At 39.1% G+C, this 27,051-nt stretch overlaps 1 protein-coding gene across 2 annotated transcripts in view; it reads right to left on the bottom strand.

Annotated features, from left to right (window-relative positions):
- EPB41L4A (erythrocyte membrane protein band 4.1 like 4A) overlaps window positions 1-27,051 on the bottom strand; it is a 117,782-nt gene that overhangs the window by 10,888 nt on the left and 79,843 nt on the right. For both annotated transcript variants that reach the window (XM_064736236.1, XM_064736237.1), the window contains exons 12-18: window positions 26,499-26,611; window positions 20,293-20,374; window positions 16,017-16,100; window positions 13,731-13,844; window positions 11,326-11,373; window positions 6,786-6,863; window positions 2,304-2,423 (exon numbers count right to left, since the gene is read on the bottom strand). In XM_064736236.1, the coding sequence (XP_064592306.1) occupies window positions 2,304-2,423; window positions 6,786-6,863; window positions 11,326-11,373; window positions 13,731-13,844; window positions 16,017-16,100; window positions 20,293-20,374; window positions 26,499-26,611 (639 nt within the window). The remainder of the gene's footprint in view (window positions 1-2,303; window positions 2,424-6,785; window positions 6,864-11,325; window positions 11,374-13,730; window positions 13,845-16,016; window positions 16,101-20,292; window positions 20,375-26,498; window positions 26,612-27,051) is intronic.

The following is a 27,051-nucleotide window of genomic DNA, read 5'->3' as shown; positions in this document are numbered from 1 at the left end:
TTTAGGACTCAGACTGTCCTGTCTCAGTATCTGAATCAATACCTTCTGGATAATTTGCATGCTAATCAGTTTCTCTAATGCACAAGAAACCTAATGGGACTTCCCAGTAAGTGATGAATCTCATGGGAGATTTTGGGTTATTTTTTATTTCATTTGCACAAGCTGGAACAGCTCTACACATTAATAAGGTCTACATTATTTTTTGTGCCTGCATCTGCACCCTTATTAATATTTCAGTTTGAGTCACAAATGGTAAATTTAAATAGCCATGGAATTTTATGGCCATTCTTCTTAATTAGAAAAAGCCCTTTGGCTACACAGATGTTTTACATGAACTCTTGAAAATAAACCCTGTGGAACTAGAATTGGGAGCTCTCTGCATTTGTTTATTCCGTGAGGAAAAAGAAAGGTCAAATTCCTGTCAAATACTTTTATTCCCAAGTCCAAGGAGACACTACCTTGCCACCACGAATGATTAATATTACTCATTATCAAGCAAATTAAATGCACTATGCCAGGCACAGTAACAAACATTTCAGACACTACTTCACATTTCCAAAGGGAAGCTCCATTTAAAAATGCAACAATGGACTTACTGTGAAAGAATTACCCGTTCTACTAAATTTAACGGTTTGTATCAATTTTTGAATGGGCACCTTGAAATGACCATTTGACAACATTTAAAACCAAAACAACCATAACCTATGGAATTATGTTTCCTTTTCGTCTGAACCTTATCCAGTCAAGTAAACAAACAGCTGAGCCAAACTAAATGAAATACATTCTCTTATAATGTACTACATGTTACAGTAAAATGCCTTTTACAAATTTATTTTCAAAAATTAGTTTGGGCTTATTTCATTGTGGGTTTGTTTGGTTTTGTGGATTTTTTTTTTTAACCTGGAGAGTAGGATAAAAAGGAGAAACTCATGAATAACTAAAAGAATAGCAAAAAGAAATGAGATGCCTTCCAAAATCTTCAGGACTTCTTCATTTCTTTGCTTCCTCTTGGACCTTTTCTTTCTAAGTTAGATTAGCTAGCTTAACATCTATGTGGTTTTGCTATAAGTAGTTTAAATGAAATATAACTCAGAATGTCACTGTGCTTGAAAATCAAAGCCATTTCATAAGTTAAGTTAACCACAAGAGGGAACCCGTGCAGTCCAAACAATGAGATTTACCTGGCCCGTGGGTAAAAAAGAAAAGCTGGCTACAAATTTAATGTAACCACTATTAACTGAGTACATTTCCTAGTTTACAGCACTTTCTGCATATAATAAACCAAAATCATATTAAATGAACTGTATTCACTGGATTCCATACAAGTAAGCTTTAATATTCCTAAAGTTTAGTAATATATCATTGTATAATTACACCTAATAACACAAGACTTCTGCACAGCTGAAAGTGAACAAGTCTGTACAAAGTCTGTTAAAGAAGGAATTCCAATATTTGGATCTTTAAAGGTAAATTCTGTTCCTCATAAAGAAATAAAACTCTGCACTGTAAAACTGGAGACAGCAGTGTTCTAGCAACATGGACAACTGAAGACAGAACTCAAGTGGATTTTAATGATGGAAACTTCAATGCTGACTATGATTTCAGTGATACCAAACACTGTGTCTCTGCCCCAAAAGCAGGCCGTTTTAGAAGAAAAAGATAAATTAAAGGAAATCAACATTTTCATTAGCTTGAGAAAATTAATTTCAAAAGCTGATAACTTCGCCATGTCAGAACAGGCTGCAAGCAGGAACAGCAGCGCCTGGCAGTACGGCTCCATCATGGAAATCCTGACATTGGGATGCAATATATCACTGACTGCTGCTTGTCAGGGATAATTTGACATGGAAACATGAGCAGCTGCTTTCATCTGAAACACCACTGCAGATATTATATGATTAAACAGGTGTGCGTGTATTCCATTACAACGTTTGCAGCTATCAAGTAAAATCTCAATGCCTCCACAGACATGCTGCCCAGAAAAGAGGAATCACTGTACTCATTACAGAACTCATGTTCAATGAGCCACAGAACCATCCTGGACTTCTTCCCAGGTGATGGACAGAGTTTCTCAGAAGCTTTGTTACAAAGTCCTGTCTTCGTTATTTGTGCCCTAAAATTCAAATCGCGAAAAAAAGGCAATTTGACCACAAAGACAAATCTGCTAATGTGGGAGTATGCCAGATGAAAATCTCTGCTCCTCAGCAGCGGAGAGCCACCGCCACACTGGAGATATTCCTCCTGCTCTTTAACACGATTCAACAGCCTTAATTTACACATCAAAGGGTTCAAGGGTTACGTACGATCGAGATCTGTGCCTGGATCGCCGGTAGTTTGGATCTGCCTGGGTTTTCCCCTTCTGCCGCCGCAGCACAGCTTCCCACTGAGGAGCCAAGTCAACCATATCATTCTCCTGCCGCAATCTGCAAAAGAGGTACCAAGAGTTTAGTCTGAGGGCTCTCAGGGCAGGATGCTCTGAGAAGCAATGGGGTATTTCCACCCCCACCCTCCAGAAAACCTGCTCCTGCAATGCTGTATTTAACCTTCAATTTCGCTAAATTTTAACTAATACTCCCAGACTGCATTAGTGTAAGAACTATATAAAAAAACCCCTGCTGATTTGTTATTTAGAAACAGCATGAGCCAAAAATGTAACAATCAATGCCTTTAAGGACAAACCCACAATTTGCATTCTTCTTCCCAGTCCAGGCGAACATCTGGAATTTTTTCCCTGTTTACATATTCCCCTCTACCTCATCTGCACCAAATGGGAGACACACATCATGCTACAAGGTTCTTCTACTACAACTTTCAGAAGCACTTTACTGCACTTTACTCATGCAACTTCCTAGGATCCAGGGAAAAATCCTCTCCGTAAGTCCCTACTCAGAAGAATCATCCGTTCATCTTAACCTGCAACAAAGCTCAGGATGCATGCAGATCTTCATGGCATTCCTGCACCGTCCCCTGAGGGTTTGGTCCCTGTCATGGCTTGTGTGGATCTAAATGACATGCTCTGCCTTTTATTCCTTCTTTTTAAAATCCATTAATTCATTGATGGAATGCATTACAGATTGAGCCAAATATCAAAATCCTGTCAACTCAGCACATTTGTTAGGAGGCTGCAGTGATTCCAAATGCCACAGCCCTCCAGGCAGATGCTTCCCACAGTTTTGAGGTTGCACATATGACTGCTGGGATGAAGTGCTAAGGTAGTGGAGCAAATGGATATGTTGGTCACAGCAGTGAATTTAAAATTCAGCAGGGATTTCAAAACATCCCTGGAAAATATCTCCCAAGTGTAGATTGCCTGATCAGATGGTAGGGCTGGGATACTGGAGAAACCAGGGGGGAAGACTGACAGGTACAACAAACAAAGAAGCCACCAGAGATAAAGGGATTACACTGGAGATGTAGGCAATGCAAAGTGTGTTGTTGTTGCTCTTCACTTCAGATGTACTTTTCTCTTTGAGTTTTGAATTGTATCAGGCTAAACCAGCTACACAGGCTTCTGCTTTTCCTTTAATCAGATCTTCTCTCACATGCATAATGAATTTTGAGCTCAATCCCCAACTACTGTAAACAGACAGAACTCTACCAAATGGTATGAAGCATCTGGAGAAGACTGCAACCTCAGGTTTTGATTTCTAAGCAAATCATTTTAAATCTGTAATCTGCTGACAGGTATTAACATAAACTTCTATCTAAGGATTTAGTAGAAAGACTCACACAGCAACAAGTAATGAGTTGTGATTTTCATCCCAAATAATCCAATTTGTGCAAACAGCAATCATCCCATATTGTATAGACACCACCAACTGCCTCCCACACACGGCAGCCACTTGCACAAAAATACTGAAAATCTAAATATATCAAGTTAGCATTGCAGCTATTAAAACAAGTGGTGTTAGCAAACTCAAAGTACTGTTGCACAACAGCAGAACTCTGCTAGATGGAGACATGAAGAACATGCATTTTGCAGTTGCAAAGAAAGGCAGTATACTCACATTTAACAAGGTAAAAGATGACCAAGGTATCATGATCTCTATATTAGATACATTATTTGAAGGCAATGTTCAAATTCTAATCATTTTAGGACAATTTTTTTAGGGTTTTGGTGACAGAAATGACAAAAAAAAATGCTGAAAGAAACTTAGCTCAAATCTTAATTTTCTATTTAAAGATACTTTTGAATAAAAACTGTTGCCCTTGCCCCAAAAGCCCATTACAGTTTTCCTTTCAAACTTTTCAGTGGCACAGGCTGCCCAGAGAGGTGGTGGCATCTCTATCCTTGGAGATACTGAAAAGCTGTGTGGGAATGGTTCTGGACTACCAGCTCTTGGTGGCCCTGCTGGAGCAGTGGTTGGACAGCCAAAGGTCCCTGCCAGCCTCAACCATTCAGTCACTCTCTAAATCTATCCGATGCATCTTCTAAGTGTAGCCAGGAAGGAAAGTATGCTTCAGTAGGCACTGCCTGCTCCTTTAATCTATTTTTATCTACACAATAAATTTTGGCCACAGCACTGAAAATGCCATTGCATTTCTTCTGTGATTGAAATATGCTCATCACAGGCTCTTCTTCACTTTCATATGAACATCTGCTTAGGAGAAAACATTTCTATAATGGAGTGAAACCTCAAAGATTGAGATCAGGTAAAAAGATCTTCCCCAAGATTTTTCTAGTTTTCTACCTTCAGAAGCTCTCATCTATGTTTCTGGTTTTCTCTGATAATTTGTTTTCTTCTGGCAAATAGTTCACAGTGATCTCTTGTCATGTGAACAATACAATACTACTCTAATGTGACCAGAAGCTGACTTCTTTGGTTAATGTGAATATTCAGTATTTTTTTTCAATAAAATAAACCACTTTTGTTTTTGGTTGTGTCAGGGACCTGATTACTGTACTGGGAAATAAATTGTATTAGTCTATGCAACAGCAGAAATTTGGGTAACAGCAGTTGCAAGCCTCATTATAATGCCCTATTTAACCCTGCTAGTGCTGGCCCATCTCTGAAAACAGGAAAGCTGCTCAGAGCCTCTGACCTTCCAGCTTGTTATGTTCCTGCTATGGCTGCTAACAAAATGCAGAAATTCATTATGACTGGTTGTTTTCCTGCACCTGCTCACAAGGAACAAGTCTTAGACTTCTAGCTCATTTAGTATTTGTTTAATCTAACACTGATAATGATCTTTTTTCTGGTCAGATTTCAAGTGATCACCTAAGAACAACAGATGCTCAAACATTAACATTTTTGTTGCATCTTCCATTTCTGAAAACGTGAAAAACTTAGAAACAAGAAAAAAAAATGGATCTTTTTTTCTTTTTATTTTAATTTTTTTTTTCCATTAAGTGAGGAAGTGTGGGTAAAAGCCCTTTCATTCTTCAAAAAATGATAGGCAGTACTTAATCCTTCTTACAGTTCAGTCTTTATATTGCCAGGAGTTCTTAAAAACATTCTTGTGGTCAGTCTCTAATTTCTTTCACTTGCTTGTGGATCTCCCTGCAGAAGGAGTTTCACAAGAGGGAAAAAACCTGGCAAGAGTGTTCTGGGAGAAAGGGATACAAAATACCATGTACTGCTAATCACTGAAACTACACTCAGCATGTCATTTAAACTTCAGCTAGAAAATAAACCTTCCAGGCACACTAGGTTATTGTTAGCCAAGTACCCTACAAGACTGTGCTCTGATTTAGGTAAGCTTCAAAGAAAACTCATGTCTCAGATGTGCTTTATGCCATCCCATGTGAGTGTCACAATGGTTTTTAATATTTCTTTAACTACTGCAAGTCATACTGAAAATGTAATTATACTGCATACTCCTGCTGCACTATCTAGCATGCAATTTCTCAGACCTTCCAGAGATCTGGAAATCATTTATCACTGAATATAAGACATGAAGATATGATGGCAGCTCATGCAGACAGTAACTTAGAAACTTCGCCTTTAAACAGTTCCTCTTTTGTCTAGTTACACTTCTCTTGCATTGTGTTTATGCAATATGAGGAAATCCTATGTGCTTTTAAAAAGTGTATTTTCAGAAATACCTCCAGGATGTCGTGATCTCCAGTGCAACATAAAATACACAGCTTTGAAGAGAATTTATAGGAAATCAGTAGTTATGTCATCTTTTTCATACCAGCAACAAGATAAATAGAATATATAATAGAGAACTTGTTAGCATCACTTGATATGAACTATTGCTGTCCTATTAAAACTTGATGCTGTACACATTTTAGGTTTGGGCCCATACCTGACATTTTGGAAAACAAAATCTTTATACAGTTAAATACATGAATTTAAAAACAACATTGAGATTCATAGCCACTAAAAATATTTTTACCTCTCAACACCTTATTTTCTGCTTGAAAAAATCTGCACTTGAATTTGTCAGGTAAAAGTATATGCTGAGAATATCATTATCAAGATATTATCCACTTCATTTGCATTTATATATATAAATGTATAAATGCATTTATTTGCATTTATACAAGTCTTTTGTACATGTGCCCTGTACTTGATCTTGTGGTTCATTACTGAGCTCTTCCCAAGGAACAGGAGAGCAGGAATTCATTGCATAATGATGTATTCTGGCAATTATCACTCTTCTTATTCAGAAAAGGGTCTTCAGCTGCCTCAGGAGAACTCTATTCACATAAAATATGTTAAATCCATTTTTACTGTGTTTATCTGAGAAAAGTCCATCTCCATTTGTGTGTTTAACGTCTTCATAAAGACACGAAATTCTTCATGTATTCCTGTCTAAAATATTTAATATATTGTCACCTGTTTCTCTTCTTCCGATGCTCTCTGTTGGAATTTTCGGATTCACTGCCACTGCTGGTGTTACAACGGGACCGTGACCTGGAGAAGAGAAAAGCAACATCTCAGGATGAATGTATTTACTAACACCAAAATTACTGCAGTGCTAAATGAAGAAAGAACAACACAGTAAAGACATTACTCAGAAAACCAGAATTAAAAGACTCTGGAGTGCTTGGCTACACCTGAAAGTTATATTATCTTTTTCTTATTAATTGATTGGGAAGAACAGCTCCAAAAGTAGTGCACCCAGACTGTAGTATCAGGTAAGTGCTGTTTTCATTTTAATAATTTCACTGTTTCATATATTTTTAAAATTTTTTATTATTTTATTGTTCAGCATTCTTTTTGTAAATGCCACATCAATTTGCTTCTTGAAGTTGTGAAATGTTTCATCTCTAATCTGTATGGCTTTATTCTTCTTGCAGATTCTGGTACACCCAGCAGAAATTACTCAGAACTCTGTGTTTGCAGGCAAAACAAAATGCTCACAGGTCTATGTATTCTATTCCCTTCAACTGTGTAAGTTCTTAAGTCCTCAGTCGATGGAGTCTGTTCTCCTCTCTATGCTAAATTAGAAAATCATTTGTTCTAATGTCTCCCACTCAAACAAAAATGTGTTAGAAGAACAGGACAGCTAAAGTCTAGAAAATCAGTTCAACCCAGCTTGTCTGAAGGGAATGGCAGCATGGAAGAAACACTAGTAGCACTAGGATTCTGCTGCTCTGTATGGAAAAAAGAAGGCTGTGCTCCCTACAGGCAAACTCCTCTCTACTAACTGAGACCCTTAAATCTGTGACTGCACTTTGGAGAACACAGACCAGATTGCAGGGCTTTGGCCCTCGAATCCAGGACTCTGCCACTCTACCACTGGCTAAAGCTGGCACTCTCATAACAGTCTGGTTTGGACTATTTGCTCATTAGTATGAGGATGGCTTGGGAATGGTTGGATTTGATGATCTGGAAAAGGTCCTTCCCACCCTGAACATTTCTGTGATTCCAAAGACAGACATGTTTCTCTGCTGTACCGACAGCCCAGCTGATTAATGAGGAAAGCTGGCTGATGTTTACAGGAGCTGGTCTACAAGGATTTAGGCTGTCTGAGTTGGAATCAGTGATGGTTTTGCTTCAATGGAAAACAGAATTTTTCTTCTGAGGTCTCTGGCCACGAAATAGGACCTATAAGGGGATAACTCCTGATGATGCTGGTAGAGATACATATTTTCTTATGCCTCCTGGGTTTTCTTTCACTCTTAGTTGACATTTCTAAGAGGGCAGATTTGTTGAACTACACCTCAAACAAGCCAAGGAGACAAAGCAGTTCCTTAGGTGTGAGTAACAGGTAAGGGGAAGCATTTAATGACAATATAGGAAGTTCCTGACTAGCACCTGCTCAGTGCATATTCTAATGGTTTAGGAAGAAGAGCCCAAACAGGATGAGAGAAGATTGTTCCCAGGGAACAGCACGGATGCAGCATGAAGCTGTTCTATCTGCTCAGGCACACATCATTCTGCTTTCTGGAGGACTAGGACTAAACGACCAGGACACTGTTACAGATGTCACTCAGACACACCTGAGAGCCTCATGAAATTCTCCATAATACCAGTGAATTATAGTTGCCTCCAACAAATTGCTGAGGCTTTAAATCCCTTGGTCTATGGAGTCTGTTCTCCCCTCTCTTCCAAATTAGGAAATCATTAACTCAAATAGCTCCCATCCAAATAGAAATGTCTTAGAATAATAGGACAGCTAAAGTCTAGGAAAATCAGTTTAACCCAGCTTGCCTGAAGGAAATAAATTTGGTAAAATGAAATTTCCCCCAGAGAAGGAGCTTCTCCCTGTTGGAAAAGATACCAAGTTTAATTTTTTTCCCAATTTTATAGCTTTAGTCAGGTTTGTTCACCTTTGCCCTGGGGGAAGGAACTGAAGTTTTTTTCAGGGCATTGTTCCACTAGGCAAGGCCTGATGAACTTAACATCTTAACAGAGTGGGAGTAGCACAGAAGAAACACAAAAGATAACAACCATCAACAACCATTAATGACCATCAACTCTAAATATCAACCCTGGCATGGTCAGAGACACCAGGTCTGGGAAAGGAAAGATAGGAATGAGGACCAAATTAGCATTGGAAGAAAACAAATTCATATCCAAAAGAAAACCAAATACTGGGAACTACATAACTTGAAACCAATGAACATTGAACCAATTAATCTCTATGGGTTTTGACTGTATAAAGTTAGTGAAAAGTCTGGTAAAATACATGCGTAATGGAATTATTTCCTCTGCACACTGAGGCTATGTGAGGATGAAATTATTTCTGTTGTTCTGTGGACATCCTGGTCAGAACAACACCCAGAATAAAGTAATGCCTTGATTCTCTAATACTAAAAATTTTGTTGGAGGGTTTTTTGTTTTTCCCACAGTTTCAGTGACATCATCATCCCCAAACTTCATAATTTAAAGCCAGGTTAGCTGTGCTGCCAGCTAAAAATACACTTTTCAGGGTGAAGCTCAAAGTGGGAATAAAAATTATGTGTGTTAATACAGAAAACTGTAATCCCAAAGGAAGAAGGAAGATTAAAAGATTATGTCAAAAAGAGTCACTCATGCACAATGGAAGAGTGAAGAGCAATAAAAATGCTCTAGAATTGCAGGAGACTTATTAACACAGCCAAAAGGATACCCTTCCCCAGCCCAGTCTTATCAGATGTTTAATAAATATACCACTAACATCAACATCAATAAGTTGTCTGAGCAACACTTTTCTTTCACACTTCCAGGTCATTAACATGACTCTTCTACATTTTTCGGTATGACAAGAAGTTTTTTCATGTGATTTAAGTAATTTATATCATAAGGTACCAAAACAGCCAAAAATCACAGTATGGCAGGCAAAGGATAAGATAAAACATCCAAATTGATCAAACTCAAGATGAGCCTTTCTCTAACTTTTCAGGAATGAAAATCTGATTCACCTTTTGGATATTGCTCATTGAATTACCTGGTGTTTCTTGTCAGGAAAGCATTTGTGGGGAGACAGAAGGACTCCTGAGCTGTCAGCTGAGTGGCAGCTGCTCATGCTTGTTTGTCAGAATATTATCTTTCACTGAATATTAACTATCATCTTTTATTAAAACGAATAAAATACCAAAAATTGGTAGGAAAAATATAGTTTTCTAAATCGGGTGCAAGAATACATGAGATCATCCCTATCTCTAACAATTTTAAGGTATCTTTTGTCCTTTATTCCCCTGTTTTCCTTGTCATGCAATATATTTGATATTTTGCAGGTAGAATACATATATACTCTGGCATAAGGAGCCAGAAAGAAGTCATAGTCAATTTTACAAGAGACACAACAAATACAGCCTAGGATGGGGCTTGGAGGGCTGAGGAAAGCTCACATTCTGGCACAGTCTTTTTCTGGGTAAAATGAGAGGAGAATAGCCAAATTGTGAGGAAGTGGAGAAGGTCTTTTGCAATGTACAATAACAAACACGTGGTAAGAGGTCCCTTCTGAGCCCTGAGGTTTTCCACCTGAGATGCTTAACTAAATCTTTCCAGTTTTATGTGCTGGACATCTATCACAAGATTACCACTGGCAGCTTGTAATGTTGACATCCTTCCAAAAAACATTCTGCTATCTCATAATAAGTACAAAGTGCATAAGCACTTTCTCTGGCTTCCTGTGATTGTCCTGAGATGTTTGTATCTCTGCCAGAGTTCCTTTCCCGTGCTGCTGCAGTGATTCAGATCCTGGGAGTGCCTCATCGCCTTCCCAAGCTCCAGGAGCCCTCTGACACTGAAATGCACTCCACTGTCTCCTTATTCCAGCAGTGCAAGCAGGAGCACAGGAGCAAGGAGGAGCACTAAACAGAGTCATGACAAGCTGATGTGGCAAAAATCTGTCAAAAGGTGAGGTTGTTGAAGGTCACAACCAAATTCACACCTGCATTTTATTTGAAATGTAAAAACTAGTCAAGTCTGAAATGGGAGATGGGGGCAGGCAGAAGAAGCTTAAGAAAAAATCGACAAAAAATGTACAAGACAGCAAGAGGACCATCAGGAGTTACATATGCCTTCGCACTTACCTCTGGCAGGACAATTCATCTCACATGATAGCACACTTGCTTGCAAAACAGATTAATTAAAAGTGAGTAGGGAGGCTGGAGAAGTAAAAACAAATCTGCAGATACAGAATCCAAAAGCTAGAAGTTCTGGAACTGACTTTCAAGTTGCAGATAAGCCCTTAGGAAATTTTCACAAGCTGCTTCTGACATGGGGTAGTAACAATGTGCTGCAAGACTCTGCTGTGATGAGGCTACACCACAGAGCATTTAAGCAAAAGATATGAAATAAAAAATAAAAAGGTCATAACACAACAAACCTTTTAGACATTTAGGAAGATGAGGCAGAAAAAGGAAGGAAGAGAATGCAGTGAAGAAAAACATGACCAGTACCTTCAGTATCATTTCATAGGTGCTATAGATCATATATTTACCTTCTCCTTTGCTTTAAATCTGAATCTTCACCACTGTTTTGATTTTTCCTGTAACATTAAGGAAGTTTTAATGAAGTGTCACAGAGTGACTTATTACAAATACACAGAACTACCTATAAAAATCCCAAAGGGTTTTAGTTTTTTGATGGATTTCTTTTTGCCAGTATGATGTCAGGCAGAGAAAACAGGGCATGTGCTTGTTTTAAACCCTTCAGGACATCTTTACAATAAGCTTTGAAGGCATGATTCCATTCAAGCAAATGCAAACCTTGCAAACCCTTGACTTGCAAAATTAACCAGAGCATTCTGCTCTTTAGAGTTTCCTGCTGTTTCCAACATAGCAGAATGTGGTGGTTTCCTCTTAACTCCAGTAAAGGGTGCATAAACAGCACAGCTATTGTTATTAACTGTTGGAAAAGGAAAGTGCATGAATAAAACCAAGACTCAGGAAGGCATAATTAAGTTAAAATCTACCTACCATTGTCAGTCTTCACAGTCTCACATATGAGATAAGACTTTAAAAAAATTTTGTTCATGTGGTAGCTCAAGAGAAAATTTGCTATTGGCATGACTGTGCACTGACTAGATCAGCCCAATGCAAATCCCAGGTGATAAAACAATTTCCTGCCGCACAGTGCACAAACACTTTCCTTGATATGAGAGATCTTTGCATTGCACATCTCTACTCTTTTGTTTTTACAAAGCCAAAAGAGCCCTTCTAACAACGAGGCTAGCAATGCACCAGAAAAACTGTGCTGGTTTTGACTGCAGTGGAGTTAGTTTTCTTCACAGTGGCAGGCATGGGGCTGTAATTTGGGGTTGTGCTGAACACAGGGTTGACAATATAGAAATGCTTTTGTTATTGCCGAGCAGGGACTGCACAGAGCCAAGGCCACACTGGGGAGGAGGCTGGTGGTGCCCGGGAGGCTGGGAGGGGACACAGCCAGGACAGGTGACCCCAAAGTGACCAAAGGGATATTCCAGACCTTGTGGCATCAGGCTCTGTGTATAAAGTGGGGGAAGAAGGAGGAAGGAGGGAATGTTTGGACTGACGGTGTTTGTCCTCTCAGGTCACCCTTAGTGTGATGGGCTGTGTGTGCTCTGCTGGAAATGGCTGAACATCTGCTTAGCAATGGGAAGCAGGGGATTCATTCCTTGGTTTGCTTTGCTTGGGTGTGTGGCTTTTGCTCTGTTTCTCAACTCACAAGGTTTCTATCTCCTACCCTTCTGATTCTCTCCGTGCTGGCAGGGGAGTGAGTGAGGGGACTTGGCTGAGGTTAAAACATGACAAAACCCATTCAGGAAACACATTGCTGTTAGCACCTACAAGGGCTCTATCCAACAGAGCAAATAAACATAACTCTGTTGCCTGAGAGTTACACTGATTTCTTTGAGGTCACTAAGCATGCACTGTGGGTGAGTTTCTTCTCTGCTGTCCCAGACAGCTAATGGCAGATAAAAGGTCTGAAACAGTTCAGAAACCTGACAAGGATAAAAGCTCCACATGAAATTGGATTTCCTCACCAATATAGCTGCATTGTCAGAGACCCCTTTGCCAGCTCTGGCTTTGAAGGCCAAACAGGTACTCATTTCAGAGATGTCAGAAAGAGATGTAACTCTCAGGTGCTGGCTCCTGAGGCAGTTGTAGAAGACTGCAATGAATATGGCACAGTATCTGTGTTTGTTTATACTTGACAACAGATCACATCACCAGGCAGAGTGCCCCAGTGATGAAAACAGCTTCTCAGCAGGACAAATCATCCCAGGTAACACACAGTCTTCTCAATCCTCTATTGCTTCAGAATTGTCCCTGTAATTTGCTTTTTGGACATGTTCAAGGACACACAGCACAGAATCTCCACCCATTCTATTTTACTCCTCTAAGTCATTCCATTCAGTTTGTACCAATTGAAATTTTCACTAGTTGTATTTTTGCTGGCATCCTTTCTAATGCAAAGTGGTTCATATGTGGGGCTGTTGAAGACAGTTTTATGGCTCATTTGTGTAATCCTTGGGGCAGTTAAAATAAGGAAATGTACTTAAAACACCTCTTTGGAAGCTCAAAACAAGAAAGAAAATCCATCAGTGCTTTCATTCACCAGACAAAGAGCTCCAGTAACTAAAGGAATCTTGCCATGCCAATAATGCAACTTTTCACATTTTTAACATCATTTCCCACAATAGCACACAAGCAAACAACCTGACCAAAGCTTCCTTTCCAAAAACAGCTGTGGTGCTCTTGCTTGGGTGTTTTTTTTTAAATAGCAGGTAGGTTTTTTTTACTGGCCCCTGGAATATCCCCTTTCCCCGGACCCAGCTGTGCCTCCACGAGCTGAGCACTGAGCATGCAGGACCTCCAGTTTCTACACAGAAAAGCTGGCAATAGTTAATCCTGAGGCTCCTACCTCCTCCGAACTGGCTGCCCAGACTCATTCTCACTGCCACCAGATGGGTTCCTTCGGCGAGAGTAAGGAAACTTTGGTGATTTATTGCGGTCACTGGCAGAATTATACAGTCCACTAAGGTTAAAAAGGAAGAGCAAAGAGTCAGCTTTAAATTTTCCAGGGCAGTTAGGGCAGCTGAGATTCAGCTCACAAAAATGAACAGATCCATGCACGCACGCACACATTCATGTACAGGTGAGCATTCAGCTATGTGCACTTTTCTGGGTGTTAGTGCATGTTCTATGTAAATGCATATAGCACTGCTTTCTAGCAATAAATTCTTCACACTGAACCTTGAAATGTAGGACAGAGACCTCTTAGTGTTGCCAGGTCAACAACTCTAAGATTACAAAGTATGGATTTTAGCTCATACATATTCTTTTACCATAATAAATTTTCTGTGCTTTAGTATGGCGTATCCAACCCAGAGCTAGATATTCTTCCTGTTTTCCATGGATGTAAGTATGAACACTTCCCATGTTTTGTCATGACATTTGTCATCATCACAGAGCTGATGCTTGGGAACATGAAACAATTCTATCTCCATTTCTCTTCTGTACATCCACACAAACCTCTCTGCCAATGGTATGGAGGTGTTCCAAGCTCCAGCTTTCTTTCTGCTTTCCTAAAAGCCTCTGACCTTCAAATTTAATCCATTCTTCTTCATCTACCTCTGCACACAGCTGATTACAGCACTGCTCTGCAAAGGTGAAAAGTTCCCACAGCTCATCTCAATGAGAATTATTGAGAGCTGTGAAAGCCTCTGTGCAACATCCAGCCTTCTTATGTGCCTAAACCTGCATAGTGCTTTAGAAATAATAGTTTTGCAAAAACTCAATCCTACCATTGTTTGCCTTCTGCAAGATCAAACCTCCTGCTGTCCTGAGAGCAATTGAAACACTGGAGACAAAGTGACAAGCTGACACCACTTTTCTAAATATAACCAAAGAAAGGAGTGTAGCAAAAGAACATTTGCATGCTGCTTTGTTTCCACTCTAGAAACTACTGCTGTTTACAGAAGGAGCACAAGGGGTAAACCATCAGGGTACCCCAAATGACACATCAGGTATAGATCTGAATTGTCACAGAAAGGTAGGACCATTCTGGATTACACTGTACGTGCTGTCTGGTCCAGTAGCCTGTTTGCAACAGCAGCTGTTAATAGCCAGCAACAGGAAGCAAAACCCTGAAGGCAGCTCCCCAGTGTTCCCTGAGTCCCACACCATTCCCAGACCAGGGGACCTACTGAGCCAGCTGCTGCACCTCTGTCTCCACAAGCCCTTCAGGATTTTTGTTCCATGACTCATCCAGCTTCCCTCAGGAATTCACCTCCTTGCAAAGGAGGACCACAGGTCTCCCACTCCTCATGAGTCACTACTGACTGCCTTTTAAACCACTTTCAATACCTTCACCTGAAGAGCCTTAGTTCTTTTACTGGAAAAACAGAGTCCTGGTAGTTTCCTCTTTTCTCAGTATAACTCTTGATTTTCTATACATCATCCCCTGAAATTCCCTCTTTTCCATTCTGAAGGAAGATTCCTTTCTGCCTCTGCCCTTGCTCCTTGTACAGATTTACTGCAGAGCCTTTCACATTTTTGATCACCTTTGCTGCTTGTCTCAAAGCCTGTGCCTTTTCCTGAGAAACAGGAACACCAGAAGTGTGTCCAAAATGTGATCCACCAATTTATATAATGGCATAATTCTGTCCTCTTGCTTTACTAATAATTGCTAATTGTTTTTCTGATTGCTACACAGCTGATGTTTTCTTTGTTATCCATCATCATTTCATAGCACTTCATATTAACCAGAAATCTAGGGGTTTTTTTTCTCCTTATGTACCTCTCTTTACACTTTTTGACTCAACAGAATCTACCCATCTGTCACATTAAGAGTCTTTCTGCCACTTTTCACAAATTTCTCACTATCTTAAACAATTTTGTATCATCACCAAACTTTATTACCCCCTTTTCAAATTCTTTGACAAATATTCTAAATATCAGAGGTCTATGAACAGATCTCTGTAAAAAGCCACTGCTGACATTCAATCACTGTCTACCTTGTCTAACACATACTTTCTTAATTTTTAACTGTTTATTTATCCATGAAAGAACATATCTGCTTACATGCAATACATATACATTGCAAATCAAATAACTCATTAATATATTATATTAATAACCTTCAAACTTCTGCTGTGGTATGATATTTATTATTGCACAATACCTAAGACATCAAGTCATGCCTTACCTTTGTGGGCCATTTTCCTCCCACGGAGCGCTTGTTTTACTTCTTTGTGTTTCTGGACTGTTTTCATTTTTCATCTTTTTAAAGCTAAATAAGAGTGCAGACAAATACACATGTATATATATTTAAAAAAAAAAACCTACTCAAAACATTGTACACATAGTACACAGATCACATTTTCTTTTACGCTGACCACTTAAAATTTAATTTTAAAGACATACAGTTATTAGAGAGATCCACCCTGGCATACAGTTACTTATTTGTCATGTGAAAGAGGGAAAAGAGCTCCTATGTTGAAAAGTCACTCCCATAAAGAGCAAACATAAAGAGAAGAAGAAAGAAGGAAAAAAAAAAAAAAAAGAAAGAGAGAGAAAAATCATCTCTGCAACCTCATAACAGTGGCAGCACTAAGTCAGAAAAACAGGTAATCCTGTCTCCAAATAAACATAAGCAGGTACTTAAGCAAGAAGTCTAACAGTAGGGCAAACATACAGCATCAGCTCATAGTCTTCCATAATATGCAGTCAAAAGATTATTGAATCAGAGGCTTTACCTCCTTTTTATTTTACAAAGCTCTAAGTGAAACTTTTTTCCACGGGTTTACTTAAATACCTTGAGAACATTTTTTTAATTTTTGTCATAAATAGTGGCTAGTGGAGAATATTCCGGTATCTGGCTATGACATAAGCAATTATTTAATGTTATCTCAAAACTTCCGCCTGGTTCAAAACTTCAATCTCTTGTTCCTGTCTGTTTCTGTGATTATAAAAAGAAATAAAGAAAAACAAACATCTATGAACGATGGCTCCCTAAATCAAAAACTCCACCCCTTATTGGTTTTTTGCACATTTTTAACTGTCTAATCCCTTTTCCAAGTGAAAGAACCAGACTATTTAATCTCTCCCAGTACAGGAGTCACCACATACCTCAGGTTATCCTTATCGTATTTCTCTACCATCTTTCCAGGTGTACAGTACATACTTTAAAAAGGGAGCAACAAACTCAGGGGTGATGAAAACTATTCCAAGCATGACAGATCACAGGTTCATAGGTTCACAGAGTAGCATATCCTTCTCAGACCCTCCCCAGTAAAGCCTTGGGTTTTATTTTTGCCAGAAAGACATTTTTGTGAAAGAGCTGACTTCACTGACTGCTGCAAGGCAGAGTAACAGAAGAGTCACCTGGCTTGAGAGGTATGTCAGCATTTGTAACCAGTCTCCCACCATACCTATGGGGATAGGGGGGGGAAAGCAGTATGCTCCAATTCTCCCTTTATTCCTGTCATTCTCACATGTCATGTTTTACAGCTTCTGACCCATTAACACTCCCAGATAACTGCACTTCAAATGCTGGGAAGTGGCTCTTAGCTGAAGCACACCGCTGTCCAAAAGCTTGGCAGAGCTTTTCCTGCAGCACCATCTCTAGAGCTCTTTTCCTGCAGTGCACCTGCGACAGAGCAAGGCAGCCACACTGATTTCCACTAAGGTCATCAAGTACTACTGACAGCGACCCTGCACAGTCATTAATACACCATATAGTTAAAAAGTGCAACTCAAGCAGGATAAACAGAAGCTTTACAGTTGCTTACAGAGAGGAGGATATAAGCTGGGAGTTCTTTCCCCAGAGCAGGAGGTGACAGACTCAGCTTTATGAAGGAAACGTGGCTACTTAACTCACTAATCCACTTTTAACCTCAGCCTTTGGTTACTACAGGTCACTGAGTTAATCATTTAATTTTCACAGAGTGAACAAAATGCAAAGCTACAGTAAGTCAGCTACGTAAGGAAAAGAAATTAAATTACACCTTATCAGGTAAATAATTTTCTTAATACTGCACCCATTAATTATTGACTCATGGATGCATGCAATCTATTCCCAGGCTTAAAAATATATGCTTACTACAGACTGAGCAAGTAACCCACATAAATACATTTCTGTCCCACACTGCAGAAAGGAATTGATTAGCACAGCATACACTACTACCTAGGCTGAACTTAACTGTGAATTCTGTTTTCAAATCTTAAAAGGAGAAAGAAATTGTACCTGGAAGGTGAATTTAATGCATTAAATTCCCAAGTCATTATTCATTTTGAGCAGACACACACTTTACAGACAGAAAGCTAGACCATGGCAGCGCTTCAAATACCAGCAGTATCTCCAGGAATGCAGTTGCAAAAGGTACTCAGTTCATTCAAAGCATGTGAAAGAGTTAGGATGTGAATGTCAAGTGAGATCCATTGGAGGGTTTTTATGATTGGAGTTTATACCACTTACACAGAAGTGATTGACTACAGATCTCAACAGTGAATTAGATGTTAAATATGAAAACTCAGCTTGTGAACACTACTGAAAGATGCTCCGCAAGCATTACTAACAATTAATGCAAGAATTACACAGGATGGAGCAAACTTCCAAACCGTAAGTGCTACACAAATTTTGTGTGCTACCTCTCACATACATGATGCCTGGCAGACCCAAAAGGTGTTTTTCATGTGCAGATAGAGACACAGAGAAAAACAAATCAAATCCTAAATGGAAAACCAATTTCCAACACCTTTTTTTTTTTTCTGGAAGTGACTAACATTGTCTAAAACATGACTCAGTAAGAATCTGCCTGTGAACTGCTTTTAATCTGTCAAGGTTAATCTGTCAAGAAACTAAACTCAGTAACCTTGAAGCTGTTGTATTGAGAGCTACCTATTCTGGTTCTTAGTCTAAAACCTGTCTATCCATTTCTTTTTAACAGCTCATTGTTAAAAATTCTGTAGTAAAGGACTCCCATGCCTCCTAAAACAATGAGCTCTGTGCTGTGGAATAATGGTACCTTTTGTTTTATATCTTTCTTTCTCCTAACAAATCACAGAACAACACAATGGTGGGGCCATCAGGGTCCTCTGAATGTCATCTGGTCCAGCTGCCTGCTCCAGCAGGGTGACCCAGACTCAGTTGCCCAGAACTACTCCCAGACAGCTGGGGTATTATCTCAAAGGAAGGAGATGCCGCCACAATTATGGACAACCTTTGCCAGTGCTCAGTCATCTGCACAGGGAAAAATTTTTCCTGACATTCAGAGGGAATCTCACTGTGTTTCAGTGTGTGCCCACCAGGTCCTGTCAATGGGCACCACTGTAAAGAGCCTGGATCCATCCTCTTTGTGCCTTCCTTTCATGTATTTTTTAACCTCTGTATTCTTTTCTACTTAATAGTTGAGCTTCAGCATGATCAAGTGGCAATCATAAACTCTTTTAAACACACAGTTAGCATTATTTTCTAAGGGCTGGAATAGTGGATTCAATTAGGCAATAGAGAATACTATCCACCAAGTATTTGCAGTACATCTTTTAGATCCTTTTTCCGAGTTCAGTCCAGATAACTAGTTTGTGAAGCCAACAGCCTCAAAGCATAGGTAAGCCCAGTTAAGGGTTACTCAGTCAGAAAAAATACCCAGCTGTCAGGATTGCCAAGCATGCAGAGACAGATATCTAGGCAATTAAGCAAAAGTTAGGTACAGTGTTTTTGACTCATTCTTTTGTAAGATCACTCTTCTTCTGATTGGGGCACATAAATTCCACCTAAAATTAGAGGTGGGGATACAAACACATTTCTGAATCTGATCCTTACCTCTTCCTTTCAGATATGCTTAATAAGCAGAGATGTGCACTCCAACACTGATAAATTAGACACGGCAGACCACACAAGTCCAGGGGACCCCTGGCAATTCACTACTCCTACAGATCAGGAACAAACATGACTTGTACCTGATTTTTACTATAATTTGAACAGTGTAATGGGCACTCACTGCAAGATTAACAAACCTGCTGGAAGGGAGTCCATGCCCAGCCCCTCCCTGCCACACACCCCAGTCTTGCCCTGTTCAGAGACAGAAGGCGCATGACCTGAGGGCTCTGACAGCCAGCCCACAGCTCCCAGGGGACAGACTAATAGGACTTCACAGGACTACCCTGACCAGTGCACTTTGGGTTATTACCTGTTTTTTTCCTTTTTAAACCTGAGACTGTCTGCCTTCCCATTAACTTGTGCTGATTTATGGGTTTTCAAACCATGTGTCACCTGAAATCCCTGTTCCATACTGATTAGAAGATCAGGGTTTTATAAAAATAAATACTCGGCAACACTCTCTGACCTTTGTCAGCAGATGATCAGATGGTCCTGAACTCAAGGGCAGAATAAACTAATAGTAATGATTACTAAATATGTTCCTCTATCCAATGCATTGTATAATCTCTTAAAAGCTGTAAGGAAATGTGGGTCTACATACCTTTTTACTGGAGAAGGTGCAATAATTTTGGTAGTTCCTTCATTTTCCCCATTTGTTGTAATCTGGCTCATGTTCTTAGAACCTGGAAAAAAATAAAAAAGCCCAAAATAGTTGAATCCTGTAGCATAAATATTTGCACACCTACTCAGTATAATCACCTACAGGGCAGCATGAGAGATAAAAAGAGACACAAAATATCTTGCGCATGCTCATCTTGTTAGAGGTGCGTAAGGATCACACCTTTGTGTCTTAGCCTTATTTCTAGTTGTACCAGGACACATTAACATGAAGCACATTCATTACTCTTTCACATAAGACAGAGAAGTCTGAAGCAGTTGTTCTCCAAGAGATACTCTGCCACTGTCAACAGAAGGAAATTCCCTGCTCAGTCAGCAATGAGAATAAAGGTGTGAGGAGAAAACAGTTTGATTCCTGCTGATGCCATGATTTCAATTTCCATGCCATGCTGTTAATATCAATCTGTAATTTCCCTTCAGTTCACACATTGTGTTTCCACCTAATTGGCAATTTCAGACATTTCTTACAAAATTATTACCATCTATAGAAACCGATGTCAAGTAGAACAACAAAACAATATCATTATTGATGTAGACCTCCTCTAGACAGGATTCTGAGCATGCTCCTTGAAGATAATTAAATAGATTGAAGATTATAATATGATGTCCTCTGGACAAAATCAACAGCATCACAATGTTGTTAATATAGTAGTAAAAACCCCAAGCCATTTTGACTGGCTAAAACAAAAATGTGATGTCTTAATTTAAGCTGTGAAAAGATTTTGCATGGTAAGTTTTCCCCTCAGCCTCAGAGAAAAGATTTCTTCACAATCTCCTTCAACTTCCTATACCACCCCTTTGGCATACAAAGTCTCTGGACCCTACCCCAGTATAAATACTTGCAATTTTCTGATGCCTTTCTTTCTGCTCATCAATTGGTTCTCTTACAGATTAGATTTGCCAGTTATCTGCAGACATCAGCAAATACATGACTTTTTCAAACAAAGGAATTTATCTCAATACTTCACATATTCTTCTGTGAGGCACTTTTCAATTAAGTCACAGAAAGTCTTTGTCATTTAATGGAGTAATAAAAACTTGCGCTCCAAAACATCCCACAGCTGCCAGAAAAACAGTCAAGGGTCAGATGATATAGAAGTAATAGACACCTCCAGAAGTGATTGTTTGCTATGGTTGGTAATATCCTTACCATTCTGCAGACACCCAGTCACCTCTGGGTGTCAGGCCATGTTGGGTTAATCAGGAGTTTTCTGCCCACACCCACAGAAATTGTAATGATTGTCTCCAAGTATGTTCTACCTGGTGTGTCTTTCACTGACTACAGTACTGTTCTACCAGCTTATATCTCTGTATGATATAATTATCTAATATAAAAAAGCAGACTCCAAAAATACTGTCCAAACACTAACCCCATTGCAAAACTGAAGTATATTGGTGCTTCTTGCTTGCCAAGGCTACAGGCCTCTCAAAAATACCTTAAGCAGAAATCTTGACATCTCATTAGTGGCCAGTTTCCCTGGTTGTTTACATTTGGCTGGAAAAGGTACTCTCAGGATTGAGTGCACTGCACTGAACTTTTCCAATGAAGTGAATGCATACACTTAATTCCCCTTTACAGCTACATTAACGCTGATTTGTCCATTCAATTCAAGCCAACTATTACATTTTTAAAAACTCAAGTGTCCAAAACCATATCGGCCTGGCAAGTTAGTTAACTTGTCATGCCTGTTTCTTATCAGGTAAAGCCACTTCACTGACATTATCAGGAAGCAGTGTTTGTGTTTAAACCGAGTCATGAGAGCAGCAGATAGTGCAACCAAATGGAAAACATGCAGTAAGAGCTCATGCTTTGCATCCTGGGCTACTGTGAGCCACAAAAATCAATGGACTTTCATATGTCTACACCAGTACAGCCTACTCTGTGATAAGGGCTGTTTTTCTTAATAGTTTCTAAGCCTGTAGCCTCAAGAGTTTGTTCATCTCACGCCCCATGACTGAAATGCGGAAGCAGTCACACCCATCCTTTTACCAAACATTGGATTTTAAGTAAACTTTAAAGTATAAAGCTCGAAGTACATAAATTGGGAAACAGTTAAAATCACCTCAAGATTCATTCTCTCAAAAATCTCACTTTCAAATCCAATTTTACAATTGTCTGGGAAAATATTTTAAGTGGGCCAGACCAACACCTCTACCTATCACAGCTACCAGTAGGGCTGTGAGAGGCATCTGTGGCAAAATGTGATTGCTTAGGGAATATCACAATACAGGCAGTACTATAATTGTAATACACCCAGTTCTCTGCCTGGCTTCTAAACACTTATTTTACACAACAGTGTTTATACAACTACCCCACGTGCAAAGGCAGGGACAAACCAAGTCCTCAGCTACCAAACAACAAGAAACCCTAAGCAACATGTTTTCCACCTCTGAATAAACTCAGAATCACAGCAACAGGTGTGGTCACATCAATGTTTGTCCTGAGAGGATGTTCCCAAGGAGCTTTTCATGTTCAGCGCTCAGCCAAAAGAATAATGAACATTTTCACCGTAGGTGGTGAACGCTGAATATTATCAGTCAGCCCCTCAGACAGTATAACAGAACAACAAGAGATCTTGTTCCATGTTTGAGTTTATTATTTGCAAGTAGAGCAAAATGCAACTGTAATTCTCACTCACATGAAGGGGGCAAAACAAGCAAACAAATGAAGTTACTCTTATCTCACTCACAAGACTTGACAGAACAAAACAAACAAACTCTTTCTTTAAATGAACACCAACTTGAATATCAGCCTAAACACAGAGCAAAAAATCCCCTATGTGCTACTGTAAGAACACAGTCTAGATCTAATATAAAATCATAGCCATTAAAGTTCCCTGATACGGTTTTTGCACTAGCCCTAGAACAACTGAAATATGAAATGTATCAAACAAGTGACAAAACAGAGGTTACTACCTTTTAAACCACAGCATTCTGTATTCTAAGAAAATACTCTGCCATGATAAAGCCAAAAGGTCTGCACTGTTCATCCTGTCAGGGGAAGCAATCTACAGCAGTGGCTTGTATACGCAAGAAATAGTTTCTCTCTGTTGACAGTATCATCTCCTTCAATCTTGATGTTAAACCACAAATATTTTTACTGAAAACAGAAATAATATTTTCTGTCATTGTCTTGGCTGGCACATGCTCCAGCTCTTGACCCAGAGTTCACCAAGTGCATGCAGTCCTAAGGACTTCAGGGCACTTTAGTGGACCAATGAGACAAAGAAACATTATTGCTCAACTCTGCTAGAGATAACAACTAACCTCTATCTTCAGGTGACAGAAAAAATATATAAAAAGCACATACTATGTTTATAACACCCAAACATGTACACAAAAAGAAGCAACAAGGAGAAGGGTTTTATTTAGATGTCAGAGGTTAGAGGTTTTAGCACTTCATAGACACTTATCTGATGGAGGCAATGCCAGTATTATATGCTGCAGTCATTCACTGAGTTCTAGCTGTCCCCAAAGCCACTGCTGTGGCTGGTCCCCTCACTGGTACCAATAGATTTTAAAAATACTAAAAAAATCAAAATGGCTAATTGCAGAGAGTGCAAAAATGAAGCCTTTAGCACATCTCACTTTGCAGTCTTAAGAAAAGATAAAAAGGGAAAGCAGATGAGGAAAGATGCTGAACTCTGAAAAGGTGAAAGGAAGTTATTTCATACAAGCTATTTGTGAGCTGTTGTTGGATTTGGGGAGGTAAATGGAAACCTGACTTTTACCGAAAAGAATTAAACTATAAGACTTCATCTAGCTAGATCCTTATTAAAGGTGTATTTGACTGAAAATACCTTATGATATAATACATGTTAACTGAAATAACCTTGTTTAAAATGTTGGACAAGTAATATTTAGCCTTAGTATACTACATTACAAACAGAAAATGAAGAACAAAGAACTAGCCATCAATGATGACCATCTGCATAATGTCACTATGCAAAAGGAGTATTTAATTTAAGAAGAAATGCAATTTAATTTTCTCAAATATTTTAGTCTGGCAAACTTTTACATAACCTGTAAAACTTAGCACCAGGTAAATTTGCAAGATTAAAAATAGTCTACAAATAAAACCTACATTGGGATAATATATTGAAGTAAATGATGGTTAAAATATGCCAAATAGTCTTGATTCATTGTGTGAAATGGACTTTGTTACATCTAAGAACAACTTTAGGTAAAAAGAGGCAGATTTATTTAATGCAACAGACTATCATATGTTGCCTGACACAGCAAGGAGAAGCAGCATTAGCCTCCATTCTTCTTCTGAAATCTTGTTTAAATGGAGGAAGAGTATTCAATGTTTATCACTGTGAATAGCAAAGACAAAATTTTTTTAAAAAGGAGAAAATATGTTTATTTATAGGGCAAGATGGCATTTGAAAGACATAGCTCTCTTCCCTCAGCCCATATTTTGAGCTGGAAATTAAACAAATTAGTTTAACATTAATATCATCTAAGTTAATACATTTGTCCCAGTGATGTGACGGCACATTTGGAACACATGGGTAATCAATGAAGCTGAATTTGAAAAGAAAACGGATGATAGATATTACACAACTACATGTATGTAAAATGGTGAAAAAGCAGACGTTTTATTTTAAAGTGGGAGAAAGTGTTTAAATGCATCAAAATAGCAAACACATATTGCCCAGAGAATTCTGATTCCAATTACATCAACAGAAAAGTTTCAGTTTTACTTCATATTTCCAGCCAAAGAGACTGAAAACAAAATGAACAAACACAAACACATGCACAGCCTCGCAGCAACACAGACTGACCTCCTCTGCCTGGGCGAAGGCAAACATTATTTTAAACCAAGAGCTGAATTTTAGCTGACAAACAGCCACACAAATTTCCTGAAACAGAACCAGGGACTAATGAGGTAGGAAATGCTGTTTGGCTTGAACTGCTGCCCTAAGAACAGGACACTCCAGCTGAACAAAAATTTAAGTCATTAGGTTCAAGGGTCATTAGCTACTTGTCCTCTCAGACATCCACTTAAAACTGCACACACAATGAAATATATCAGAATCAGAAAGCAAAGCAATTCTTCTCTTTTTACACTAAATAAAATAAAATAAAAATTTAAAAAATGTTGTAAACTGCCTTTATTTTCCAAGGCTACACTTTTAATTATGTGACATTTCATAGAGCCACCACAGCTAAAAGGCAGAGTTTTGTTTCTAAAAGCACACCAGTTTTGTTTCTAAATCAAAAGACCACATTCAGGATAACCACTGGAGGTTTCCAGAGGTATGTATCTGCTCTCTTTTTAAAAATAGGTTCTCAAAATCTATAGTGGCATATTGAACGGCAATAAAAGAGAGATACTATTTACATTTTAAAGCCCAGACAAGTTTTTTCTCAAACAGCAAACACACACACACACACATGCATGCTTTACTCCAGGCACAAGTTTGACTCAAGTGTGTCTGCCTTGTTGTCATAGATGAAGCTAAGCAATACCCCATGTAATCATATGTAGACCTGGAGCTTAACATCTCTATTACCAAATTTCAGGAAGCATCCATTATCTAGGGCATGACTTCTGTGATCCTTAATCCTATCTCCTCTAACACCTGTGAAAACTTCCAGCTTGCCATGACAGCTTCCACATGCAGAACAGATTTCCAGCTCACACATCAGAAGCATGTTAAAATTGCACGGCACTAACTTCTGTTCCACTTAATATCAAAAAAAAGGGATACTGTCCTTGAAATGGGAAGAGGGTCCAAAAAGTGGCACCCTGGGTCAAACAGGCGAACAATGGGATACTAACCAAGACACACAGGTACAAAATTTGTTTGCAAGAGACAGGTCTCTAGAGGAAAAAAACATGTTCGCACTGCCTGTTTTCAAACTTCCCTTTCAACCTTTACATTAGACCTACACACATGAGGGCTTTTCCTCTTTAATCCACAGCAACTCTTTTCCCTTATCTGGAAAGCTGGAGGTTTCATATCCTGTTAACCTTAGATATAAATACTGACTGAAAGCAAAACACAGAATCCATTCCGAGAGAGCATCAAGGACACTGCAGCAGTCCTGAGTCACCTCATGATGACAAATAGAACCAAAAAAAGAAGACATCTGCCCCCAGGTCAGTAGAGAAGGACCTACCTGTCTGTTGTGCTCTTTTGGGGTAAGTCTTGCTGCGACTTCTTTCAATGCTCTGGTCAGGCCGCGGAAGCTGCACAGAGGGGTCTCTGGTCATTCGCAAAGATGTTTTTCCACTTCAAAACACAATAAAATCATGAGAAAACACTTGGGAAAGTTATCCAGCAGGATCCTTAGACTGAAAAAAAACATGCTGTTAACTTCTCATCCCACTTCTGAGTGGCACTACCCCGAATTTTTTTTTAATCAGTCACTGGCAAAATCATCAATAGATTGTGCCAACCACTCCTATATTTGGCATTTCCAAGTGGAGATATGCCACTAAAACAAAATGCTTTTTGTTAGGAATAGCTTAAGGTAGCATGACCTTTTCTAACCTAGAATATTTTAACATACGACTTTCTTAAGTAATATTATTTCTTCCTGAACTTTTTCTGCAAGTTTCCTCCCAGGAAAACATGTTTAATATTGTTTACACATATTTTATATTGTTCAGTTCCAGTCAGTCAGGGGCTACTCCTCTGGCATGTGAAATGACAGCCTAAAAGACTGCAAA

Source organism: Zonotrichia leucophrys, chromosome Z, assembly GCF_028769735.1.
Source record: "Zonotrichia leucophrys gambelii isolate GWCS_2022_RI chromosome Z, RI_Zleu_2.0, whole genome shotgun sequence".
In the NCBI taxonomy this organism is placed as follows: Eukaryota; Metazoa; Chordata; class Aves; order Passeriformes; family Passerellidae; genus Zonotrichia; species Zonotrichia leucophrys.
The sequence above is the reverse complement of the archived record's forward strand: the minus strand, read 5'-3'. Positions and strand labels throughout refer to the sequence as shown.